At 39.1% G+C, this 25,148-nt stretch overlaps 1 protein-coding gene and 7 non-coding genes across 8 annotated transcripts in view; 3 read left to right on the forward strand and 5 right to left on the reverse strand.

Moving 5' to 3' along the window:
* Nucleotides 1-96: 96 nt before the first annotated feature.
* Nucleotides 97-314, forward strand: LOC124292063. Its single transcript, XR_006902351.1, has one exon. It is a non-coding gene; the product is annotated as a small nucleolar RNA U3 (small nucleolar RNA).
* Nucleotides 315-468: 154 nt separating this feature from the next.
* On the reverse strand, nt 469-541 carry Trnav-cac. The gene has a single exon. It is a non-coding gene; the product is annotated as a tRNA-Val (tRNA).
* Nucleotides 542-770: 229 nt separating this feature from the next.
* On the reverse strand, nt 771-843 carry Trnav-aac. The gene has a single exon. It is a non-coding gene; the product is annotated as a tRNA-Val (tRNA).
* Nucleotides 844-1,367: 524 nt separating this feature from the next.
* Nucleotides 1,368-1,584, forward strand: LOC124292062. Its single transcript, XR_006902350.1, has one exon. It is a non-coding gene; the product is annotated as a small nucleolar RNA U3 (small nucleolar RNA).
* A 153-nt stretch (nt 1,585-1,737) lies between these two features.
* Nucleotides 1,738-1,810, reverse strand: Trnav-cac. Its single transcript has one exon. It is a non-coding gene; the product is annotated as a tRNA-Val (tRNA).
* A 224-nt stretch (nt 1,811-2,034) lies between these two features.
* Nucleotides 2,035-2,107, reverse strand: Trnav-aac. Its single transcript has one exon. It is a non-coding gene; the product is annotated as a tRNA-Val (tRNA).
* Nucleotides 2,108-2,631: 524 nt separating this feature from the next.
* Nucleotides 2,632-2,849, forward strand: LOC124292068. The gene has a single exon (XR_006902353.1). It is a non-coding gene; the product is annotated as a small nucleolar RNA U3 (small nucleolar RNA).
* Nucleotides 2,850-2,857: 8 nt separating this feature from the next.
* Nucleotides 2,858-25,148, reverse strand: part of LOC124292042 (pregnancy zone protein-like) — a 55,044-nt gene continuing 32,753 nt past the window's right edge. The window contains exons 18-36 of the mRNA XM_046729115.1: nt 24,039-24,099; nt 21,027-21,198; nt 20,591-20,708; nt 20,350-20,463; nt 19,175-19,282; nt 18,627-18,755; nt 15,419-15,557; nt 13,948-14,124; nt 12,743-12,842; nt 9,414-9,576; nt 8,628-8,810; nt 8,090-8,252; nt 7,664-7,875; nt 7,388-7,543; nt 7,228-7,290; nt 5,603-5,860; nt 5,177-5,279; nt 4,756-4,876; nt 2,858-4,013 (exon numbers count right to left, since the gene is read on the reverse strand). Coding sequence (XP_046585071.1) covers nt 3,920-4,013; nt 4,756-4,876; nt 5,177-5,279; nt 5,603-5,860; nt 7,228-7,290; nt 7,388-7,543; nt 7,664-7,875; nt 8,090-8,252; nt 8,628-8,810; nt 9,414-9,576; nt 12,743-12,842; nt 13,948-14,124; nt 15,419-15,557; nt 18,627-18,755; nt 19,175-19,282; nt 20,350-20,463; nt 20,591-20,708; nt 21,027-21,198; nt 24,039-24,099 — 2,634 coding nt within the window. The 3' untranslated portion in view covers nt 2,858-3,919. The remainder of the gene's footprint in view (nt 4,014-4,755; nt 4,877-5,176; nt 5,280-5,602; nt 5,861-7,227; nt 7,291-7,387; nt 7,544-7,663; nt 7,876-8,089; nt 8,253-8,627; nt 8,811-9,413; nt 9,577-12,742; nt 12,843-13,947; nt 14,125-15,418; nt 15,558-18,626; nt 18,756-19,174; nt 19,283-20,349; nt 20,464-20,590; nt 20,709-21,026; nt 21,199-24,038; nt 24,100-25,148) is intronic.

Consider the following 25,148-nt stretch of genomic DNA (forward strand, 5'->3'; position numbering starts at 1 on the left):
TTGGCAAACGTTTACCAACAACGATACGGGCTATTGCATACCACACTGGCGCGCTTTTTGAAAAGAAGTAGGTACAACGTCCGCCGTGGAGTAGTTAAGATCATACTTTTAGGGATCATTTCTATAGTATGCATCGCCATGACTTCAGGTAAAACTGACAGTCTACCAAACCACGAGGACGATAGACAGGCTCTTTCTGAGCGCGAAGCCAACCAGGGTGAGTGCCATCTCAGGCAAGTAACCCTGGTTCTTGATGACCGTTCCTCTCAGTCACATGTGGCAGAGTTGGAGGGAAGAGAGGCATTCTGAGTGGTTTGGCCAACCCCATTGTTTGTCCGCGGAAATGTCAATTAGCAAAACTAGTATAGACGTGAGTGTCAAGATTGACTACAGTGCTCAATTGCTGTGACGTCTGTCAGCAAAGAAGAATACCAAAATGACAATTCATGCAAGTGTAAAAAAGTATTAAGGTTCAGGCGAGGCTCGAACTCGCGGCCTTCTGCGTGTGAAGCAGACGTGATAACCACTACACCACTGAACCTCAGCTACCACAAGCAGGCGTATTTGACAAGACCTATACCTGCCGCTGACACTGACGCAGCACGGCAAGCTGAGGATATGCTGAGGGCCCACGTACATGTCTAAAAGGAGAGAAGTAAGATAGAATTGATCTGTAACAAGCCCGCTTCACCTGTGGTGGGTTACAAGCTGAGAAAGAGGGATGTGCTTATTGCCCAAAAATAAATGCAACCCTTCAAAAACAAAACATAAGGTTCCGGCGAGGCTCGAACTCGCGGCCTTCTGCGTGTTAAGCAGACGTGATAACCACTACACCACGGAACCACATGCACACAATAGGAGAAACTAGCTAAATCTCTTCCAGGTGATATTGCTTGAGCGTATTCTTTTTTGGCACTGACTTTCCTTTTATTGGTTTGAACATAACATATCCAAAACACAACTTTGCACAATAGAAACATGAGTCGAAGCTTATTTGATCACAAATTGGGAGGCTAATTAAGGTGTAATGTTGTGCAATCACACAAAGTTTCCGTCTGCTTCTCCCAGCTTGGAAGTTAACACTGGAGCAGTCACAATCACAGTCACGGTCAATGGGAGATAACCACCAATACGTTGTAATCACAAAACAATTTACATCGACAAAACACCTGATCAGTTGACGTTGTCTGTCCTCTGTATGTTTTTACAGCTAATCACAAACGTGGAATGAATTCAAAGCGCGCACAGGTGGCCCTGTCTGTGACAGAATAACGTGGTGAAGATTTTTGCAACGATACGGGCTATTGCATACCACACTGGCGCGCTTTTTGAAAAGAAGTAGGTACAACGTCCGCCGTGGAGTAGTTAAGATCATACTTTTAGGGATCATTTCTATAGTATGCATCGCCATGACTTCAGGTAAAACTGACAGTCTACCAAACCACGAGGACGATAGACAGCCTCTTTCTGAGCGCGAAGCCAACCAGGGTGAGTGCCATCTCAGGCAAGTAACCCTGGTTCTTGATGACCGTTCCTCTCAGTCACATGTGGCAGAGTTGGAGGAAGAGAGGCATTCTGAGTGGTTTGGCCAACCCCATTGTTTGTCCGCGGAAATGTCAATTAGCAAAACTAGTATAGACGTGGAGTGTCAAGATTGACTACAGTGCTCAATTGCTGTGACGTCTGTCAGCAAAGAAGAATACCAAAATGACAATTCATGCAAGTGTAAAAGTATTAAGGTTCAGGCGAGGCTCGAACTCGCGGCCTTCTGCGTGTGAAGCAGACGTGATAACCACTACACCACTGAACCTCAGCTACCACAAGCAGGCGTATTTGACAAGACCTATACCTGCCGCTGACACTGACGCAGCACGGCAAGCTGAGGATATGCTGAGGGCCCACGTACATGTCTAAAAGGAGAGAAGTAAGATAGAATTGATCTGTAGCAAGCCCGCTTCACCTGTGGTGGGTTACAAGCTGAGAAAGAGGGATGTGCTTATTGCACAAAAATAATGCAACCCTTCAAAAAACATAAGGTTCCGGCGAGGCTCGAACTCGCGGCCTTCTGCGTGTTAAGCAGACGTGAAAACCACTACACCACGGAACCACATGCACACAATAGGAGAAACTAGCTAAATCTCTTCCAGGTGATATTGCTTGAGCGTATTCTTTTTTGGCACTGACTTTCCTTTTATTGGTTTGAACATAACATATCCAAAACACAACTTTGCACAATAGAAACATGAGTCGAAGCTTATTTGATCACAAATTGGGAGGCTAATTAAGGTGTAATGTTGTGCAATCACACAAAGTTTCCGTCTGCTTCTCCCAGCTTGGAAGTTAACACTGGAGCAGTCACAATCACAGTCACGGTCAATGGGAGATAACCACCAATACGTTGTAATCACAAAACAATTTACATCGACAAAACACCTGATCAGTTGACGTTGTCTGTCCTCTGTATGTTTTTACAGCTAATCACAAACGTGGAATGAATTCAAAGCGCGCACAGGTGGCCCTGTCTGTGACAGAATAACGTGGTGAAGATTTTTGCAACGATACGGGCTATTGCATACCACACTGGCGCGCTTTTTGAAAAGAAGTAGGTACAACGTCCGCCGTGGAGTAGTTAAGATCATACTTTTAGGGATCATTTCTATAGTATGCATCGCCATGACTTCAGGTAAAACTGACAGTCTACCAAACCACGAGGACGATAGACAGCCTCTCTTTCTGAGCGCGAAGCCAACCAGGGTGAGTGCCATCTCAGGCAAGTAACCCTGGTTCTTGATGACCGTCATATAGGAGTGATATAAAACATGGATGTTTTATTAGATATTCTGAATGGAGCAACACAGACATTCAAAACGTTTATTTCTTGAAAGAAAAACACAGTACACTATTAGTTTTGATAACACATTTAAACACCTTTGAATCGAGTGATATCATAAATTCCAATTTGAAAGAAACATTACAATTGAACAAACCGGCCTAAAAGAGTAAAACTACTTTTGGAAATATCAAATGATAAGCACAATTCAGAAATAACTCTACACTGCAAAAGAAACAAAAACAAGAAGAAAACCTAATGTTCTCTGGCTCAAGCCAGATGTTTATCATTATCAAAATATATTTATTTCCAGATGTTAATTTATTGTTCAAATTTTAATAGCACAGCAAGAGAAGAAGCGTAGTAGTTCGTTCATAGTCCAACATAAAACTGAAAATTGAAATATGACATAGCTAAATACAATGCATCATCAATGATAAGTCGAGGGAGTATGGTGTCCTGCTACCACAATGAAGCCTTGTTCACAAGAAATATCATTGTAATTGCAAACAAACTTTTCAGACCCAACGAAAAGGTAAAAATCTTCACTGAAACGTCGCTCTATGCATTAAAAAGTTATCCATAAAGTTGTATGCTTCATAAAAAATAGAAAGGTAACGAAAGTTGTATTACATACACAGAGCATAACAGATATCTAAACATAGATATAGTTTGATATTTTGATGGATTTCATTGACTTATGTGAATATATGTGAAAATATACTCACAGAAAACTGATAATTTCTTCTCACTAATATTCATATAACGTGTATGTATAGTAGATGCCACAAAAACACTTGAATCTCGAAAAAACACTACTACTGTACTATAGTCCTTTCTATGCTATCTGCAATACATGTAACAATATATTTGTTTTTATGAAAGAAGCTGAAGCTGAATGAAAGAAGATTCGAGCCTTATACATTTTTTTAACTGAAGCCCTCTTTTATGATGCTCTGTAAAACAAAACACAACCCTGGAAAAAATACAGTAGGTATATCTGCTTAGTCAAATTATTTGGGAATTTAATAAAAGCATGAAAAATGCACAATGCATTTAAAGAATGTGCTTCCTTTGATGAAGCAGGATTTAGATGCCATACCAACGAGTGTAGGTATGCTCATAACATATTCCAAGGCAGCAGGTCAGGTTTGAAGGCTGATAGTAACAGTATCTGTGTTTCCTGAAAATTAAATGTACATTATCATTGTAAATCCATGAAACAAATAACTGAACAAAAAACACCCACTGCGTTACTGAATCATGATGCCGAACGTTTCACATTAATTGTTCATTTATTTCATTAAACGTGATGATTTAAAAAATGGGGTGTGATATATAGTTGTCTGCAAGTTGCGTAACAATTTGTGCATGTATCCTATAGATAAGGACTAAGATACAGATTATGATTTATGGTTAGTCAGTACACACCCATACTCCCAGGTTTCACCAAGTAGTAAACGTTTAAAATCTGCATGATTTATACAAATCTTCCAACATCAAGCTGAGACATAATGATACAACTGAAATGCTGTTCAAAGTGGCATTACACCAACCCACTCAATCACGCTTCACAAAACGCCTGCTAAAGATGTTGTCTCATTTACCGTTTTGATTTATGTATAACTTGTGAGTGGTTACATGTTCTGTAGTTTATCACCCATGAAGGTTTAACTTTCGAGGTAGAGAAATATAAACAGACATACGAAACGGTGCACTGATAGTATCAGATGCGACATATGGCTGTACACATTCCTCACTCATTCTGTAATCATTTATCATAGTGTTACTGTTTTGTTGACAAAGCATCACATGAAACTCCGGATATCACCTGTCTATAAAACACAAATGGACATACAAGATGCTAGCAGCCGATGAGTATGACACAAGAGTTCCTATTCTGTGTCCTGCATTGTTCCACTTACATTGTTAACACATGCCGTCTACATGACCGGTTGAGTCTTGTTTGACATCGGAAACTGCACTGAGGGCACACGCTACACATTTGAGTGGACTTCCGCGAATACATGGTTGAAACTGCATTATCTGAAAAACAAAAGCAAACAATCCTGAACAAACACATTACCACATGGTGTACACTTGCAGCTGTTGTAATTCCTAATAATTACTTTTGTAGCAAAATATAATACACTGCTGTCTTTAACACGTGATATTTCCAGTCTCGTTACTTAACAGGTCTAAGAATGTGAGCAATTCAGAATATGTAATACACTTGTAAATATAAGAAACTGTTTGGTTGCATCTTTACATATTTGTTGGCAAAATTCTTTTCCCTCGCCCTGAATGTCAATGCTGAAAACAGTAAAACTGTTAACAAACATGTACCTGGTTCATAGTATTCTTGAAGTGTCACTGTGCTAGGTCGTGTGTCAATTACAACATCAACCATGGTCATCACAGTGTTGATACATCCCTCGCTATCTGAAATCTGGGAACACACATATACATCAAACCACTGTGCAACAACCCACACCAACAGTCATGGTAGCACATATGGACAAAATGTCAAATCTTGTAATCTATGTAATTTATCATTTTAACTTCATTATAAATAAATATCCAATAAAATAAATGTAATAGTATGTTCTCCTGTATGTGCAGTGGATATACTGCTGTCTTGACACAATCTGCTTCACCGTTAAGACATTGACATGAATGCATCTTAAAATTCGATGTACTTTGATTGTGCTTAGGATATATAAGTACTTTTGCATGCCAGGGAAATGGCAATGCATACCATGGTATACTCACGTCATTGAAGTAAAGTGTGAGAATATTTTCATTTCTCTCTGAGCGTGAGAAGACTGCAGTATGTGTCCTCTCATTCAGGTCCGGATCAAAGCCAGTGGGTACTCCAATGTTGAGAATACTCATTCCGCTACTTCCCTCCTCCAGATGGCGGAAACATGTCTTCAACACAAATTGCCTGTCTGTCTGTTCAAGGACTTCTACGCGTAATTCAAACTTGGGATTAATAGAAGGTTGGTTCTCATTATACTGTTTAAGCACCTGCAAAACAATGCATAGCATACTATTAGAAAGCCATAGTCCAAACAGACAGACAGACATTTTATTTAGTATAACGTCAAAGGGCCCATAACCCAAATCAATTACAAAGTTTATGTATACATATATTATTGCAAGGATATTAAACATGAACAAAAGCTAATTCAACATGTTCAACAGAATGAAGTCACTCATTTGAAAGACATACCTAAAAATATATATGAACTGTGCACTCAACAATATTTGGTTTACAAAGTATGGAATGAATGGAAATGAAGGAATGGCTTGGGTATAACCACGCTTGGGTATAACCATTTCAGCACAGTGTCGCAGCTTGAGGCAGCAACAAGGCTCAAAGCAAAGCGTGATGTTTTAAGACTTTGGTGCAACCAACAAGCACATGTATAGGGTTTGAAACCTTAATGTGTTGAAACCAGGATCTTAACCCACATTCAGTTGATCCTGTCGCAGCAATTAGTGACCAGATGTCTTTAATTAACATGATGTTTAAACAAACACCACACTTTCAGAAACAAGCGTCAACAGTAATGACTGAAAATACAGTTTCTGATACACGCCTATTTTAATAGCATCACAGTTATGTCCTGATCAGCTTAACTTGGCTCAAAGCTTGAAGTGACAAAGGTTTTAAATCTGTATTCTAATTCAGCTTAGTATGTAACACGAGTTCTAATTGGTCAATGCAATAAATTTCCGACCGTATAATCAGCATATACGGTCGCAATTTGAAAACCGAAACACCAAAATCTTTGAATGTATCCCTACACTATTGGGGCATTGTCATTTGCAGAAGCCCTATGTCAATTAACCCCCCTATATCGCTAAAATGGATGGAATTTGTGTTAAAAAGACAAAACAGTATCATAAATTTAATTGTAAGTTCAAACGACTTATTCGCAACGGGCTGTTGACCCAACACTGATTTATGACGTCATTATGGAGTGTGACGTCACCTGCTGTGACCTCATTTGACAACAAAACTGATGATAGCCGCAAATTTAACGTTATATCGGTTCCGCTTGCGCGTCGCCGATATAGCCAAATTTGCGGCTATATAACCACCGGTATACGTCCCCAGTTCGGCAAACACAGTACAGTTATCCCCTAACTGTAGAACCTTACAACTGCAGACCTAGCATCCTAACTGGAACTATATCAGTAGATACTGTTCTGGAACAGTTACAGGTCCTGTGAAGTGGATACATAAATTGTATCGATGTGACTGGACACTTTTCATTTTGGATTGACACATATTCGTCTAACAACTGAATCAATATGACAACCCAAAACTAAGGAATATATGTGGTTGTGTGAATAAAGAAAAGAGGGATGTGACAAGGCTGTCCAACCTGTAGCACTGCGACCCCAGACCCTGAAGCAGTCACCGTCAGCACACCTGGTACATTGGCCATCTGAAAATATACAAAGAGCATCAAACACGAGGAGTAGCAACAAGCCATACAAAACGAAATTCTACATGACAAAGTAAAACTTCTAAGAAACACTTACTGGAATATCATCGGCTTGCAGCAAAAGAGCTGTGTTAGGATTGACATCAAAGTTCTTGGAATAACTTTGTATGTTGACAGACACATTGATTGATGTCTGTGGGGAATACACATCACCAGCAAACTTTGACAATGCTTCAAGGGCGGCAACCGTGTCCTGTAAACGTAATTTTGTGGTTTAAGAAATGCATTTTCTGGTATTTAGCATAATAACACTTGATAAGTTAAAGGAAATGAAAGTTCAGCTGGTACACATCCATGTCACTTTCGTGCTCACCTGTGTTGACATAAAGCCTCCCCTGTCATTCCTCTGGTTACTGATCCACCGCATAACTGGAAGTCCTTCTGTCACATTGTTTGTTAGAGAGTAGAGAAGTAGCACATATGATGTCATCTCTATGCTCTTTGCCTCAGTGTCATGGTACCATCGATAGTGAAAGTATCCTGTAGGCTTGGGCGGTGATGGGTCCTTCCAGTGTACAGAGCTTACTGGTATTTTAAAGAGATAAAATATGATGAAGAAGAGATTAAACAACTAATTCCATGATGTATGAACATGCCTTTATGGGTGTAATGAGACATTGCCCTCACTACAACTAAGGTAAGTAATGCAGATCAAAAGATCTGCTTTATGTATAAAAAAGCCTGTCTTACTTCTCTTGTGGTCGTGAAGTGGAGAAAGGTTTATCACAGCACTAATTACCGTCTCTGACAGCAGCGGCTTCAACGATGGACTGAGCTTCAGATGCCCTCTCACTACCCGCAAGAGCGAGAGCATAGGCCACAAGGATCTTGTCATAAGTTGAGTTCAGGGTGTCCAACCGTGACTCCAGATATTGAACTGCTTTACTAGCAGAGTCCAAGAGCTACAAATATTTGACATATAAACGAACATTGTACTAAATCGAAATGATTTTAAAGGAGAAATTAGTATAAATTATTATCCCCTAGTATTAGTATCCTTCCAAAACAGGCCAATCTGGATAACCAAGTGAAGAAGAAGACAATCAGGTAAATCTGACTAAAACTGTTCAGCGACAAACATCTTCTGTTGCATTTATGGTATATTATAAGAAAAACAACAGTTAAACACATATAAGAAAGTTCTAATATTATGTTTGGAGATTTGTCTTTTCCTCTAAACCCTCTCATTTTCATTTACTAATCTCTCATTTTTAAGGATAGTTTGTTTCAAAAGTAAAAAAAACCATGTTGCACTGAGATGAAAAGGAATCATATACCATTTTGTCTGTTAGTACTGATGCTGGTTCTCGTTGATCTGGTCGGCTGGCACGAGATAGGTCACCACCGAGAGTATCCAAAGGGACATCATTATTAGACGGCCACTGCACCTGCGCAGCCTGTGCTTCCTTGAGAGCAATGAGGACATATGCTGTGAGGCCAACACCCATCCCCGTACCACTCTGAAACCGAGGTGCATATTAACAATACATCACTGTGCTGTGAGAAGAAACACTCGCCTCTGTACCACTCTGAAACAAAGGTTGCACACTCATGGTATATTTGATATAAAGTGAGACCCACATGTCCCTTCACCACTCGGAAACCTGTGTGCACATTCACAATATTATACTGAGGCCAATACTTATAGTTTCACCAAGGGAGCACATTCATAATATAACTGCATGCAGTGACACTACAATCCTACTCTGAAACCAGGGGGTACTCTCATGCTATATATATCAGTTTGCTGGGAGGCCAGCAGTTCCCTGTATCACTCTGAAACTAGTGCATATTGTGAAACTAAACAGTGGACACAATAACAAACAAACGAAGGAACTGTTATTTATCTTCCACTCAACTGGACTGGTGTTTATACTACATGGTTCTGGAAGAGTGTACTGACCTGTCTTAGAGGAAAATATACAGCATCATAACACTGATTTGCAGCACAAAAGACTTAACTAACTCATGGCTATCTTCACAGTTCCCTTTTGTTATATGTGACCTATTTTCTAATGAAGGGATATGAAAATAATAAGCAGTGTATATACGCATCACACAACCTGCATTCTCTTATTGAAAATATGTCCCTCCTCCGGGAAGCTACCATCCTTGTCCTGCTGGTGGACTATCCATTGCAAGCCTTGGGACAAGACGTTGGTGTCTATAACATCAGGAATCAAAGGGTACGCCTGGGTGAAACACTTCAGTACAAACGCTGTCAGCCTGCAACATTGTAAACAATGGGTATTGGCAAAAATTTCGTATTGCGATATATTGTGATATATACATATTAGCTATTACACACACATAGATAGATATATACATTGAAAATGTTTACACAGCTTAAAGCATTTCTATATGAATATTTTGGAAATGTATCCTGTTCTTCAAACACATTAATGTTTGTTTTGAAATTGGTATGCACTTATAAAAATAACAGAAATGGATTAATGACATACCCTTTCAACTGTTTCGTCTGCTTAACTGTATCATATGATCTGATAAAATACAGTGAACATCCAAGGCAATATTGCATCAGACTTGCACATACATGTATACCTACCCACGACAGAGTATTTTGTACATTTACTCATTATTCGGATTATAACAATATGTTCAAAAATATATATGCTGAATTTCATATATACTCAACAAAAGTGTGAAACATGACACCAACATAATTGGTAATAATGTGAGGGGGTTGTTATTTTATGTTTCTCCTTCTGGCATGGCATCGCCAAGTAGACTGTCTGAGCATGGTCCAAGTGAAACAAATATTTTAATAAAGCATGAAAAACACATGTGAAACACAACAATCACGTCCACCAAGTCATGTAATCATCATAGCAATCGTGTGTGATGTCATATCAAGATGACATACAGATAAGGTTACTTCATTTCTGCAACATATTTGTTACGCCAACAGCTAACAGGTGTTCAGAAGTAGTGCATCGTCACAGACCATCAATAATTAACGTGTGTATCGCAGGTATCTAAGGTAGATGATCATGCATAATCCCTGTCCTGACGCAGTTCCATCGTGCTCAACATTTAATATGGGTCTGCCATTCATGCAGTTACATGTTCCTGGAGTGACATTTCAACATGACAAAGATATGCTTCATACTGCAGTTATGATGGGCAGTTTCTTTTGTAATGCCTGTATTGATTTCATCGACTGGTCTTCCACTGAAAATCCACTTTTTATTGTTTGTCTTGTTAACTGGATGTCGTATGCAGTACGATAAATAATGCACATACCTCCTTTGAGCGAATTAATTTAACAAGTGTCATATTATTAATTTGGCTGGGTATATTAAAAATACAACCATTCCACTTTGTTAACTTTCAACCTTTACTCAATTTTCATTGTTAATGACATATTTGTTGCTTTCCATCTGATACTGAAAATTGAAAAATGGTTGATTATTCTCTAGCCTCTTGTTAATTTCAACCCAAACTGCGCGTACGTCATGTCACGGCTTACAGAAAGTCAGCGTCTGCTCGCAGTGGGTATGCTGGAGACTGGAATGGCCTAAAATGAAGTAAGCGGCCAGATATTTTGGTGACCATCGAAACACGATCTCATCTCTATGGAGACGTTTTCAGCATAATGGGAACACAAAAGATTTGCCACCGACCGACCGTCCACGTGTGACGTCACGTCAGCAAGACAACCACAATCGGCTGACCCATCTGAGGAATCGATTTCATACTTCCCATTTGACTGCACGGACTATTCCTGGCTTACGTCCAAACAGTTCCAGGACTGTACAGAACCGACTGAGTCAGCACAATCAGTAGCCCCGACGGCCTGCAATACGTTCCAGTTTTGCTCCAACGTAACCGACCCGCACGTCCTGCACGGTGCAGACAGCATCTACAGTACAGGAGACACGATCTGTATTGCGTTTCGTTCACTGACAAGTCAAGATTTCACCTGGACAGCTCAGATGGCAGAGCAAGGGTACAGACGGCGAGGTGAACGGTATGCTGATGCGTGCGTTTTTCAACGTCGACAGTTTGGTGGCAGGTGGCGTTGAGATATGGAGAGCCATCACATTTCATGGTCGGACACAACTTGTCATTGTCAATTGCAACCTGACAGGTCTGCGATACACGGATGAGATCACTCGGCCTCATGTACAGCTCATTCATTCAAGGACAGAAACATAACTTCACGCGTCAGCAATGCCCGTCCACATGTCGCTTGTGTTGTTACAGATTTCCTGAGACAGCAAAATATTTCGGTACTCTTCTGGTCAGCTGTTTCTCCTGACCTGTCCTCTATCGAGCAAGCTTGGGATGAAATGAAGCGATGCTTTACGTCAGGCCCAGAATCAGCCATTGACGTTATCTGAATTGGGACAAGCATTGGTTCAGACTGGTTGGACACACACGATACTGAATTTGTGAACTGACTTTTGACATCACATCTCTTCAAGGGCGTGTCACGATGCCTAGTGTCAAATCATACAGATTTCGATATCATCCGGTCATTAAAGAAAATATCACAAATCATATTATTATCTTTTTGCATTAAAAATGGCATAACATCAAATAATGCACAGCTACTTTATTCCAGTATTATATACTAAGTCAAAAAAGAAACTTCACATTCTTTCTTCAGGGCACTATAAAAGAACAAGAGATGGTAAGATGGTTAAATTGTTATTATTTCATTGCTGAGATCTGTGTGATGTACTCGATACACTGACAGTGCCATAATCAGTTCCATTAGGCTACACCGCCGTTCCAAAACATGGGTATACAGAATGTCAAGTCACAAGAATAAAAATGCGAAATTCCTCAGTTCAATATCGTGTATGGCCGCCCCGCGCATTCACCACTGCCAAACACCGTCTCCTCATCGACTGCCTGATGCTTGTGAACACGTGGTTGGGGATTCTGCGCCATTGCTCTTCAAGGCAGCGCCAAGTTCCTGCAAATTCTGAGGTTGGTTCCTAAGACCACGAAGCCTTCTCCCAAGTGCATCCCAAACGTGCTCTATTGGATTAAGGTCAAGGGACCTCGATGGCCAGTCCATGACGTTGATTCCAGCGTTTTGAAGGAAATTTCGTGTCAACATCGCGGTATGCGGCCGAGCATTATCATGCTGGAACTGTAGACCTGGGCCATGAGCCGCCATGAAAGGAACGAGTTCAGGGGTGAGCAGCTGGTCGCGGTAATGTTCCAGCATGTCGCTTAAAGTGCCTATTAAGCACACAAAAGAGTTGCATTTACCTTACAGTATAAATGACCTCACCACGTTTAAGTTTATATATGACTATAAAAGTTTAGAGTGTTCCCATACTTTTTGTGTGTAGTATTTGTTGCTGTCAGTAACGAAAGTGCCACTTCTGTACGTTTACGATGAAATGCAACATACCACATACTACAGTTCCTGTTACCATAGCTGTAAGTGGCAGATTCTCCAAAGGTAGAGTAACATCCCTCTCTGTGCTTATAGCGCAATTCTCTTTGGTATCCTACACAAAGAAAAATAACATTCATTTGCAGGAAATGATTCTTTGTCACTCAGTTAGAGTTTAAGGGTCTACATTTATGCATCCACAAGTTATAAACGTACACACAGTATACGTACTACCACACATTTCAATTGTTAAACCATTTTCTTCATTTTAGTCAAATATATATTATGGGACAAATACACAAAATATGTCATCAAGACTACCAGGTTTTGGACTTCGATGTTTGTGGTATGTGTGGCTGTGCGTGTTGGATCGCTGACATTGTGTACAGACGATTTGGGGCCTCGCTCTGAGTATGGGTTTGAATCCCAGATGGGACTCAATCCCCAAAACACTTGAACTCGTATTTTCTGAGAATTTGTAATCCCAGTTACAACACTAAGTGACCTATATAATTCTAAATATTGACAAGATAACCAAGAGACTGATATTATCGGCTATGGCCCATGTTCACAGGCTTTCGGGAAGGTTAAAAGTTTACAAAATTTGCTGTTCATAAGAGTGTCATCATGTGTCACCTACAAGCAAGCACCTATGTTTCCATCGTATTCATTTAAGATAACTATATACGAAGAAAATGTAAAAATCATCATGTTTACGTCACCTTTTGTGTAGGCCACCGACTTTAGCAATCTTAACCCTGTCCAAAAGGTGACACGTACCTAGTTTCTCTGGCCATCAGTAAATCAGTACAAATCTCAAAGAAGATATCTAAATCATCCTTACAACCACAAAGAAAGACTGTATTGACAACATTGTTGAAACAAAAAATACTATACCCAGGAAAAGCAAACTACAAACCACAAGTATCCTAAATATCTTAGGTTCCTCTACATACATGTATTTAGACATATGCTAGTCAACCCTGAAACAGTTGGTTGATATTCCCTTATGTAGAATGATTATACAGTGGAGCAGAATCTTAATGAGCACAGCAAATCTCAATCGCTATAGATGTTATTAAGGCAACATTTTGGATAGTTTTTGTTAAAGGGCTTAAACATCTTCAGACATATCCAAATAAATATGCATATAAAAGTTTTTCCTGTCTTCCTCATCTCAAACATCCCTAGTATGTTTATACAGAAACGTGTCAAAATACCTTTCTCCATGTAAATTTCTATCTTGTCTTTGATGGGTGTTGTCAGTCGCTGAGTTCTCTGTAGGTACTTCATGACGTAGATGTTTGGTGCAAATCTCACCATGTTCTGCTCTCCACAACCACCAGGCATTCTCACTAGATTCTCAATATTTGTCAGAGAAGGACCAAGAATGTCACCTGTATACAATGTGAAACAAGCGTATGGATGTATTGGCTTGTCTTACTTTGATATATAGTGTAATAAATGATGTTCCAAAAATGTTATATACACTTCCTGCACAAACAAAAATATACTTGCCACAAAAAGAAACTGCACATAGGACCTAAAATTGGAACTACATGTGTGCACAAATACATATGTAATTAGTGAATTGAATTTGAACACAAATATAGGCGCGATTTCTTGTTCTACGGTTTCGGCAAGGACACGTGAACACATTTGTGCATGTGCATCTCAATAATCTGCATGAAGGAAATTAATGTCAACAAAGAGACAAAGTCATCATTAGCCCTCGCAGTGGTAAAATACTTTCATGAATATGTCAACTAGTTATGACGCTCTGATGTACCTCAGTAATGTTGATATGTGGTACTGTTGATTTATGACATTAGATTCTTGAATAGCACAAACTGGAAGGTGAGTATTGAAAGGTGTTTAAGGTCTGCTCCAGAAAGGAGCACTACCACCAATTTCAGTCAAAGTAAAACTTGTTGCCATAGAAACGCAAAAAACTACCAAAAGGCACCATATGCATTTCACCACCAGACCTATCTATGTGCCAGATTTGGTGAAGAAACATGAACGGTTTTAAAGTTCTGCTCCGGAAAAGAGCACTACCACCCATTTCAGTCGAAATCAAAGTTGTTGCCATGGAAACGCAAAAAACATTTTATTCAGAAATCCAAAACTACTAAAAGGCATCAGATCACCACGAGACCTATCCATATGCAAAGGTTGGTAAATAAATATTGAACGGTTTTTATGTTTTCCTCCGGAAAAATGAATTTGCACAGACGGACGGAGTTCAAAATAATAACCCACCCCCCACCCCCCAAAAACGCTTTGCGGGGCATATAAATGACAGTTGAGTTGGATAGCTTAATTGTGTGACGTTTGATTGTTAAAAACATTAAATGGTTAATGAACTGCAGCATCAAGCCATTCCCCAAACGTACCATGCTCGTCTGATAGACTCTGTGCGTTAGTGATACAGTGCTTTTCTTGCAGCTCATGGTAGGGATATCCATTATTTTCAAATTTTTATTTATTATTTGTGACGTTCTTGCCTGAACCCCGCCCATATAACGACAATGACGTTACGCAACGCTGTTCCGTTGTCTTCTTATGATCATAATGTTTTTAACAATAGAGTTTTTATTGTTCCTATATTTTCATATTTAGAAAGAATTTTAATACAGCACCGTTTCTTGTTGTGGCTAGTGTTTACCATGCCTGGCTGGTTTACCATACCTGCAACACTGACTCTTAATTTTTGTGACCCCTCAACCATTTGTACAGGGAAATCGATTGATGTACTTTCTTGGAATGTTAAGGATTCACGGAGATCGATCAGCATAGCAACATTTTCTGTGCGCTCCAATCCTTCAGGCTGGAAAAAGATATAAACATATTAAAATTCCATGCAATATGAATATTAAAGTTTGGGGTAAGAAGACTTTGGATGTTGTGTTGTGTTGAAAACCCCCAGGATGAATATAATGTGTTACTATGACATCAAGACCGTATATCATGGTCCGACTGGACGTATCATGGTCCGACTGACTCTCTCTGCCATTCCATTTCCCTGTGGATGTTACAGACGGGTTTGTTCTGCCCAGTTTGCAAAGATGATTGATCAAGTTCCTCTCACACTTTGACCCTCCTTGAATATGCAGTGCTGTGGAAAACCATATAGAAAGGGGTTGTTTAAAAAAGTCTTCACTGGGTTGCCTTTGCACCCATGTTCCCAGTAGAGTAGACGTGAGAATATCTTGTGAATTCATCAGTCAGATCAATAATGTTCATCCCTTTGCAATCTTCCAATTGAGGAAGCCAGTGGACAAGGGGTTAACTGTTAGAGATGGATGTCATTCTGTTGGCGTTCTTCTAAAGCATCCAACACAGTTTGGCTGATAATGATGTAAGTAATTCCCAGCCACTGGGACCTATCCTTGTGGGAGAGACTGAGTTCGTTCTCTGCAGAGATGACTAATCCCATCATAGATAGCAATTCTTTTTACCACTTCATATTCCATTTGGCTGCGACAGAAGTCTATGAAAACACCGGTGGCAAACTTATCTGGTGTCTCGTTCTGATGACTTTTCCTGCAATCACTGTGGAAGGGAGCAGCTTAGGCCAGGCAATAGAGAATTTATTGACATATTTCCTGTTGTATCCGGCAAATCAAAGGAGTGAGGAGTTCGCTCGTTCAGTGCTTTATCAATCATTTCCAGATTAAATCTATTTGCTGGTCGTTGGAAGAAGTTACAGTTTTTGTGTGCCATCTTTAACACATTTTCTCTCAGGCATCTATACAAATCTGAAATTTTCCTCAGGTAGTTGTTCTGAGTTACCAGGGAAGTGTCGTGCCAGGGAAGAAATCGGTTAGTTATGGTCCAGGTGTATGTGTTTGAAAAATACAACTACCATAAATCAGAAGGTCTGTGGTTCGAATTCAACAAGACGGTGATGTCGTCTTGGTTTTGGGGACAGCCTGTTGCCAGGTTAAGACAGATCTGGTGATTTCGGAAGGATGTTTCACTGGACAGCATTACTTTGATCAAATTCTTGCAACAAATGCCAAGGACCCGTTTTCAGCAAGTTAACACAGGATTCCATATAATGTCTTCCTAAGGCCAGCGCCTTCATCAGAGGCATCACCATTAGAACACTTGTTGGATGACCTTGACAATCTAACTTCAGGCCCAGTGCCTGCAGGAGTTGCCTAAGCCAGCAGCGGTAATTACTAATAGTAATGGCCCTGGGCTAACCATACTCTGCAATCAAATATAAATAGCTCTCTCACGGGGCAGCCCAACAGCTAAACTTCAAAGTAAAACCTCACGCCCAAACTCTTCAATTGCGAATCATCTCTGTACATCCTTTAAGTACAACATAAAGTAGAAGATCACTGACAGAACATGTTCCAGGGTATGTGAAGTCACAACAGGTATCAAAGGTTAAAGGTCACATGCAACCAAAAAATCAAACATAATTAAAACACAATTATCACTTATTCATGACATATAATATACATTGCTGGTATTGAAAAAACATATAAACAAAATTATAAGCGTACAATCGCAAATCAAAAGTGCAAAATTGTGTACTTCGGTTTACTTCCCAAGAAACGAAGCAGCCGGGATACCGAACCCAGTCAGAGCGGGTGGGTGTGCACACAAGTGTAACGGCTGGTTCATTTGCAGATGCCTTCACGGCTCATTGTGTGTGTATATATAGAGATATTGGGTTTTGTAAATACATGCTCATTTTTTGTGTATAACATTTTGCAATTAACAGACATCATAACATGTCATGTGTTCAACTATCACACCTGCCTGTCTGTGTAATTCCATAATGTGACAGAGACCGAACTCGGGCCATAAATGAATGCATTTTGTTTATGGTGTATAGCCTGATTGGTGTTAAGTTCAAATTTCATGTGGTCAGTGATAGCAGCTGTGTATTGAATATTGTCAGACAGGCAGGCAGACACACAGGTGTCAGTAAAACAAGACATTGAGTTTTGTCTGTGACAACGACATATCTATATCACAGTTAGAAATTCTGTACAACGCTAAATAATGACATTGCTTTTAAGTATCGAACTGAGAAAGTGACTCGGTAAGAAGAACGTGTGGTGAAATAGACATATGAAATTATATAAACAGTCATTTACTGTCATAACATATAAAAAGCTCGCGCCTGTGAGATATCAACAAAACATTAGAAAAATAGCTCACACCAAATTTAGCCTTCACCGAGTATTCACCCGACAACCCGCTTCCAAGCTGCGCGAACCTATTTCACTGCGCACGTGCTATGAGCGCAGCCCAGCTGTTGAAACCCGTTTTCCCCAGAAAAAATCGGTGGAAAATTAGTGAAACGTTTGAACTCCGATTTCGCGCGGTTTTTTTCATCGCGTTATTTTTTAACTATATAAGTTGAATTTGCATTTTTGACAATTTGTTTCGGTAAGTCCATACCGAAAGGTATCAGAGTCTGCAAAGTTGTGTTTTACGTTGCATGTGACCTTTAACATTTATCATGCCTTGATCTCCCGAATACAAAACAAATTGACACTATCAACACGTGCTGATTGTTCAAATAATCCATCAAGGCATGTGTCTTTTGTCCTGAGCTAATTTCTGCCACTGGATTCACTATTTGGTAGTTTAACCTTTGTCGAGAAATGGCACACGAACAGTTTACCGGGCATAGCTTACTGCAAGGATAATTCGCTCAGACTGTCGACTATGGCTCTTCCTTCACAGATCTGGAGTGCATCCTTCCATTCTGTGGCTAGTTGTGTTAGGGTTACACCAAACTTATTCTTATCCTTTTGATTACCCTCCTGATCAAACACCTTGAGGATTAGGAAATATTATCAATTTTCACTGCTTGATGTATTTCAAGAACACTGTCAGCATTCAAAACCAATTTAAAATCACAACTCACCTCTACCCTTAGGATTCTCCTCACACCATCACCAGACTCCCAGGACAATAAATCCACCTCCAGTATCACGTCACCGACCACCATAGGCTTGATCACGAAGTACACAGCACGACCTTTACCTGCTGGTATCTGAAAGCAAGATGAATGTTGCCAGTAGTTAACACATGTGCATTCCATGTTGTACAATGTATCAATTTAGCCTACAGTTGTCTTTTCTATCATCTGTTTACCTCTCTGAACAAATAAGCAGCACATATGATATGACAAAACACTATAAGTTTAGACTATTTCTTTGAGTATGCTTTGGCTAACAGAGGCAGCACTTTATATTTTTATGAAAATAGACTGATAAAGACTCATAAAGTAACTAAGACACAATTACATATACATATACGCTTTAGAAAAAGATTTGTTAACTCGTTCTATCACAACTATCACTATAACAAGTTTATATGGTAACAATCATTTAAATCTCAGCTATTTCTAGGCTTATCTGTAAACCAGTTACCCCTATGAATATAGTACACAGAGTTAAAAAAAATGTTTACATCAATAGAATGTGACTGCTGAGTTGAGTATATGTCTTTTTCTTGGCCTCTGCTTGCACTCAGGAAAACGTTGTGGAACTGTGCGTTCTGTTTCAGAATTATGAGAGCCTGCAATAAAATGATACCGATGAAAAGTTATGTGCTATATAATTGAAAAAAAACCCTATATTTTTGGCATTTGGCGTTGGTGGAAAGTGAGACAAATCTCCTCACAGAAGAGGACATGTGAAATTTTACACATTGTAAAAAGTTGTTTCTGTTTCTTTACCTTAAAGAAACCCCCGCACTCCGTTTTCTGAAGGCCCATATCAGTTTTTCACAGTGTGGATGTGATAGTTTTGAAAAACTGAAAATATTATTACCTTTGCGCATACCTTGGAGATATTTATAGAAAGCAGGATGAATAACTCCAAGGTATTCGCAAAAGTAATAATATTTTTGGTATCTGAAGTATCTTAATTACGATATGTAAGATTTTATTAAAAATACTCATATAAAAATACATTGTCTTATCTATGAATTTGCTTCACTTTAATGTAGTCTAGTCTGTCTCACAGTCATTGAACCATATTATTTTCCCATTGACACAATGCAACTTTGCTCTGAATAAAGGAAGACTAATTTTCTTCATGTTCTGAATCTCCCCTCTCACTTTGGCTCCTTTTCAATTCAAATGGAGATGTTTTTGTGTCTCTCGGAGTTTCAGAAACTAAGCACTGGTCTACGCTTTAATAACACAAAGTATTTGTCAACTATTCAGTTCCAGTTGCCATAACCGTGTATCTCCTGTCTGCATCTCAATGTTATAAAATAATTATATATGAGGCGACTGATACTGAGTAGTTGCCAGCTGGTGATGCTTCAGCTTTTGAGTGTCATTATCATTGTGAGTACTGACCCCATGAATAGTACAAAATACCACTTCTCATGAAATATCTACTACATACAGTGGAACTTACAGATGAAGTACTGGTTGTAACAATGATCACCCTTCACAGCACCAAGACTGGGTTTTTAACATATTTGAGACTTTATGTATTTGTAGCGGAATGCATGTTTCCATATCCCTGACAAGGAAGAGTTAGGTTAAGCATACAGGCAGAACCTTTGGGGAAGACAGACTGCCATCCTATACCAGAGAACTGCGGTATACATTCACTCTATCACTCACTTACTGGCAGATCTCGTTCATGGTAGTTGAATGCTGTCGCCTGCAGCACAAACTCTTCTCCACGAACAACAGAATATGGGAGTTCTAATCTCAAGAACAGTTTGCGTGCAGTTGTCAGCTGCAACAAAGTAATACATAGCCCATTAATACAAACACATCTTCAATCACACAACGTGACACAAGTCGCCTTCTCACTTAACAAGTTTGAAATCTATAGCTAATGAATGGGCTGCAGTATAACTTACGTTCGCAGTGCGGGTAGCAACAGCAAGTCCTTTTTCTGGATTCACAGCAAAGGCGCTGGTGATCCACGTTGTGATGGTGTCAGGAGCTTGCAATGACAAGTCGCTATGTCCGGAAGTACTGAGTATATGAGATATTAAACTGGTCAGTGTGCTTTTATGCATATCATGTGTAACAGCAAAATAGACACAAACACATGTACACATAAATGTACAGGCTGTGACATAATTCTTTCTTTACTGAATCAGATATGAAACTGAATATCAAATTGACTTTTTAAACCAGCAGAAAACTTGAACCAATATTTAGTTAATGTAAATATTTAGAATGATAACAGTATATGTGCAATATTCACAAACTTGATACTTCGTACATGTTAATAACACTTGTATGGTAATCAATCATTCAAGATATAATCAGCATAGTTCCGTGTTTTACCCAATAACCACCATGTCCCAAATCCAGGTTTCCGGGAAATTACTGCGTGTTCTCTCCACAGATTTAAAGTTTCCTTGCTCAAGAACTGCATTTGACTGACCGCCAAAATCCTCAGCACCGCCAAAACCCCCAGCACTCATTGGACTATCGACTGCAAGACGAAATCTGTTATCTGAAATAAAGACCACTCTGTATAAAAGAGAACTGGGATACACAAGTAAAGTAATGATACATCAACTGAGCAAAGTATTTGTATTGATTCATCTAATGTTTTTCAGAACTGCAGTTCTGAACGCTTTACTTTAATTTGTTCCTCAGATAAACAGATCCAACTAACAAGATTATGCTTGGATTTACATAACCATTTAAATAATTCACTATGACATAAGCGGCATGTTTATCTTGCATTGGTAACAGTAATCATTTGAATGTTAAAATTGAACAGACTACAGGTAATGTCATTTTTACTTTTCTGGGGAATATCAATAACCACACAGCAATATAAAAATAGAAATGCAAGATACAGATGTAAATCACAAAAAAATGAAATAATATCGTGGAATTCATGTCAAAAGTGTTTTCTATTCCCTTATTTTGAAATAAACATTTGTTCAATCGTCTATATTTGAGGTTTCTACTGAGAAATGTTGGCTGTAGCTATACGTCCAAAGGAAGAGGTTGTCCAAGGATCCTTGACAGGACAAACGTACCTCCCTGATGTCATCGACAACACCGTTATGCCCTGTCATCCATGCCCACACAGCCACACACTCCATTTACCAGGACGATAATGCACGCCACACCGTACACAAAGTGTGCAGGATGCGAAAATACAACATTGCATTGAATCTCCGGAATGGCCATGTGTGCGTCCAGACCTTAACCCCATTGAGCATGTTTGGGATGCGATCGGTCGAAACATTTACAGACGTCACAATCCTGAGAACCATATAAGAGAGCTCAGAGATGCTGCAGTAAGTGAATGGAACAATTTGCCAATGTGTTTCCTTAAGAAGTTGGTTCTATCAATGCCAAAGAGGTGTCAAGCTGTAGTGAAGCAGAGAGGTGTTTACACTCAATATTAACTGGTTCGTTTGTTGTGTGGCGGAGCTGACAACTCAAACATTGATTCTATTTTACTTTTCACTTGATACTCTTTTGTGATTTTTCATCTTTGATCACAATGATTCAAAACATGTTTGGTTTTGGCAAATGTAAAATTTCTTACACATTACGTTCTGCTCTGCACTGTAACGTTTTTGACTGTAAATTGTGACATCGTAATGTTTTCATGTTGCGCCTTTGCTTACACCCCAGAAAAACCTGCTTCCAACGGCTACCGACTGCATCTATCACACTCTAATGTTCCATGTGAGGTCAGAATATAGGCGTTGTTTAACCTTTACCATTAGTATATAATACATGTGTGATTTCAGAACATAGAATATACTTGTTTAATCTCAAATAGTTGTTAAAACATTTTAGTTGTTACAATCCGTGCACATGCAAGTTTGCTACATTTCCTGATATATAAGTTCAAAATTAAACTTTCTTAACCTAAACAAACTGGGCTTTTACCAAGTTAACCAAAAAGTTAATTGTTAAAGGTGTGCTTTTCCTCACTGATATGTTTAAGAACAAATTTCTAATGTCATAATTAGATAGTTCGAATTGTCAAACATTGTAGAAATCACATCAATAGATATGCTAAACATGTACACTTTCAACTATTATTCAACCTTCAGTATTACAAACGTAAAAACAAAGCTACGTGTACAGTTAGCCAAATCAAATCCAGAAATGAACAAAATCAGAGAGTTTGTAATATTTTAGTTTAATTTGAACCATTTATCATTTATGGTTTACAAAAGTATTCACCTGAGATGATAGTTAGCCCTTTGATCTCGCCTCATGCAGGGGTACCAAATGTTAAGATACAACAGAGTGGTCATTTCAAGAAAAGGTCACCAGCAACATAGGAGCATGCTGGCTTCCGGTGAGAACTAAATGGACAGGATGTCTGTTGCGTTAGTGTGTGTTACATGTAAACTGACGGCAAGTGGAGGTGTTCAGAATGTTACGTCTCCTTTATATAACTGGAATATAGCTCAGTTCATAGTTAAAGGCTCACTATCACGCCACACTTCTCTAAAAATCAATATTGTATTTCTCTCATTAATACTAACTATCAGCCCCCAGCGAAGCAACTACATAATCAATTCCGAAAGAAATACGTATTAAGATTACAATATGAAATTAAAAAGTTCGAATGAATTTATGCAACGTTGCATTAAATAGATTTTTGCGCCCTCTACCGACCGAACTATATTTCAAGTGAACCCAATGCGGTGATGTCCCTCGGAACGCTCTTTACGAATATCCTATAATGCAACTTGTGATTGATGTCGGTTCGGCAAACACCGACAACACCGCGTGCGTCAGTTTTCTGATGTACGGAGCAATCGTTTACATTCCATAGATGGCAAGTGTTATTTGTTTGGAAGCTGTTCGCCTCGAAGTTTCAATTGTCGATTCAGGCAAGTCGTAAGGGATAATAAGTCTTTATTGTATCAATAGGAAGCTAAAGTGAGTGCATATACCCTAGTATATATATTACAGACGGAAATATTGTCACATATGTTATATTTGGGATTACACTTTCTTAGTAAAGTACACATTCTAGTACTTTTGGGGAGATGAGTCAGCCACCATTCTTTTGGAAGACGCGGTAGCTGAGCGGGTTAGGCGGCTGACTTTGTGTGCTGGCGAATAGGTGCCTGATTCCCACCCCGGATGGGACTCAACCCCCCAAAAGTACTAGAATTTGTGCTTTACTAAGGAAGTGTAATCCCAAATATAACATATGTTACATTTGTCCACTTTCTAAATGGCATTGTGTAATCAAAATATTATCGAAAAAGCGTGACATTGTGCCTTTAAACAACAACAAAAAGAAAGTAATTAGAGATGAAACAGGGCCAAAAGTACACTAACAACATCACTTATACTCACCGTAGTAGTAATCTCTATGTTTGTAGACATTGGCATCAGTCACAACGGCAAGATTAGCCCCCCTTGATGAACATAAGATATATCTGTTAGTTGATGTTTTCTTTAACAAATTATTTCATTTCATATCAAAATTATTTGTGCTGGTCAAACCTTCCATTTTACAGACAACAAACGTTATGATATATCATGCCTTTATTGCTTGGCACCTGTATGTCTTATGTATGAAGAATAGCCTTATCAATAGTTATGATCAAAGGGAAAATTATACAAATATTCCACATGTATTGTGGCTGCAGTCGCATAAAACTATTCTTCAGAATTGTCAACAGACGTTCTGTTCTTTGCCAGCTACATCCAGCTCTTCAATTTGTAAGAAAAGAATACCCCCTACTGCCACCATCCACAGAAGAGATAACAAGCGAGGAGGGTAGGAGTAATCAAGATAGAATTCCTAGAATTATTAACTATGATAATTGTCGTTTTGTAATATTTAAGAATCCTCCACATAGGATATTGATAGAATATACCACATGGAAACAGGTAGGCCCTGACACTAGCACACTCCTGATCTAGTTAACAGGAGTAATATCTACTTGTGGAGTCATCCTAGGAATCCTTCAAAATGTGTCTGCAAAAACATAACTTTGTATGTAGTCTCTTCCTTACAATAACAATAAGTATAGCATGTCGGATAGAAAGTAGCGCATGTATGACGGTTTGCTGATAAAGAATCTCTGGTCAGCGCAACCTGCAGTTTTTGCGCCCCTTCATCCCTGTACACAAAGCCTAAAATTGGACTGAAGCTCGAGTTGGATCTCCAACCGCTGATTCCTGTCCATGTTACTAAAGGACTGAAAGAATAATGTTCTACAGGAATACATTTCTTCTGCCCCCTGTAGACTTCTAGGCCATTTCGATTGTAGAGAACCTTAGCAGTAGATACTTGAAATCGTTCTGTGTTATCTTGATGAACCTCCCTCAAGTTCGTCACTGAACACTGGAATGGGTTGAGATATGACTTTCACTCTGTATCTGAGATGTGTTGTCTCCAAATCCAAAGGAGTTGAGAATGCATGTAAGTCTCTGATTTCAGTAGAACACTTTGTATAT

This window comes from Haliotis rubra, unplaced genomic scaffold, assembly GCF_003918875.1.
Source record: "Haliotis rubra isolate DU_JTF1 unplaced genomic scaffold, ASM391887v1 Scf506, whole genome shotgun sequence".
In the NCBI taxonomy this organism is placed as follows: domain Eukaryota; kingdom Metazoa; phylum Mollusca; class Gastropoda; order Lepetellida; family Haliotidae; genus Haliotis; species Haliotis rubra.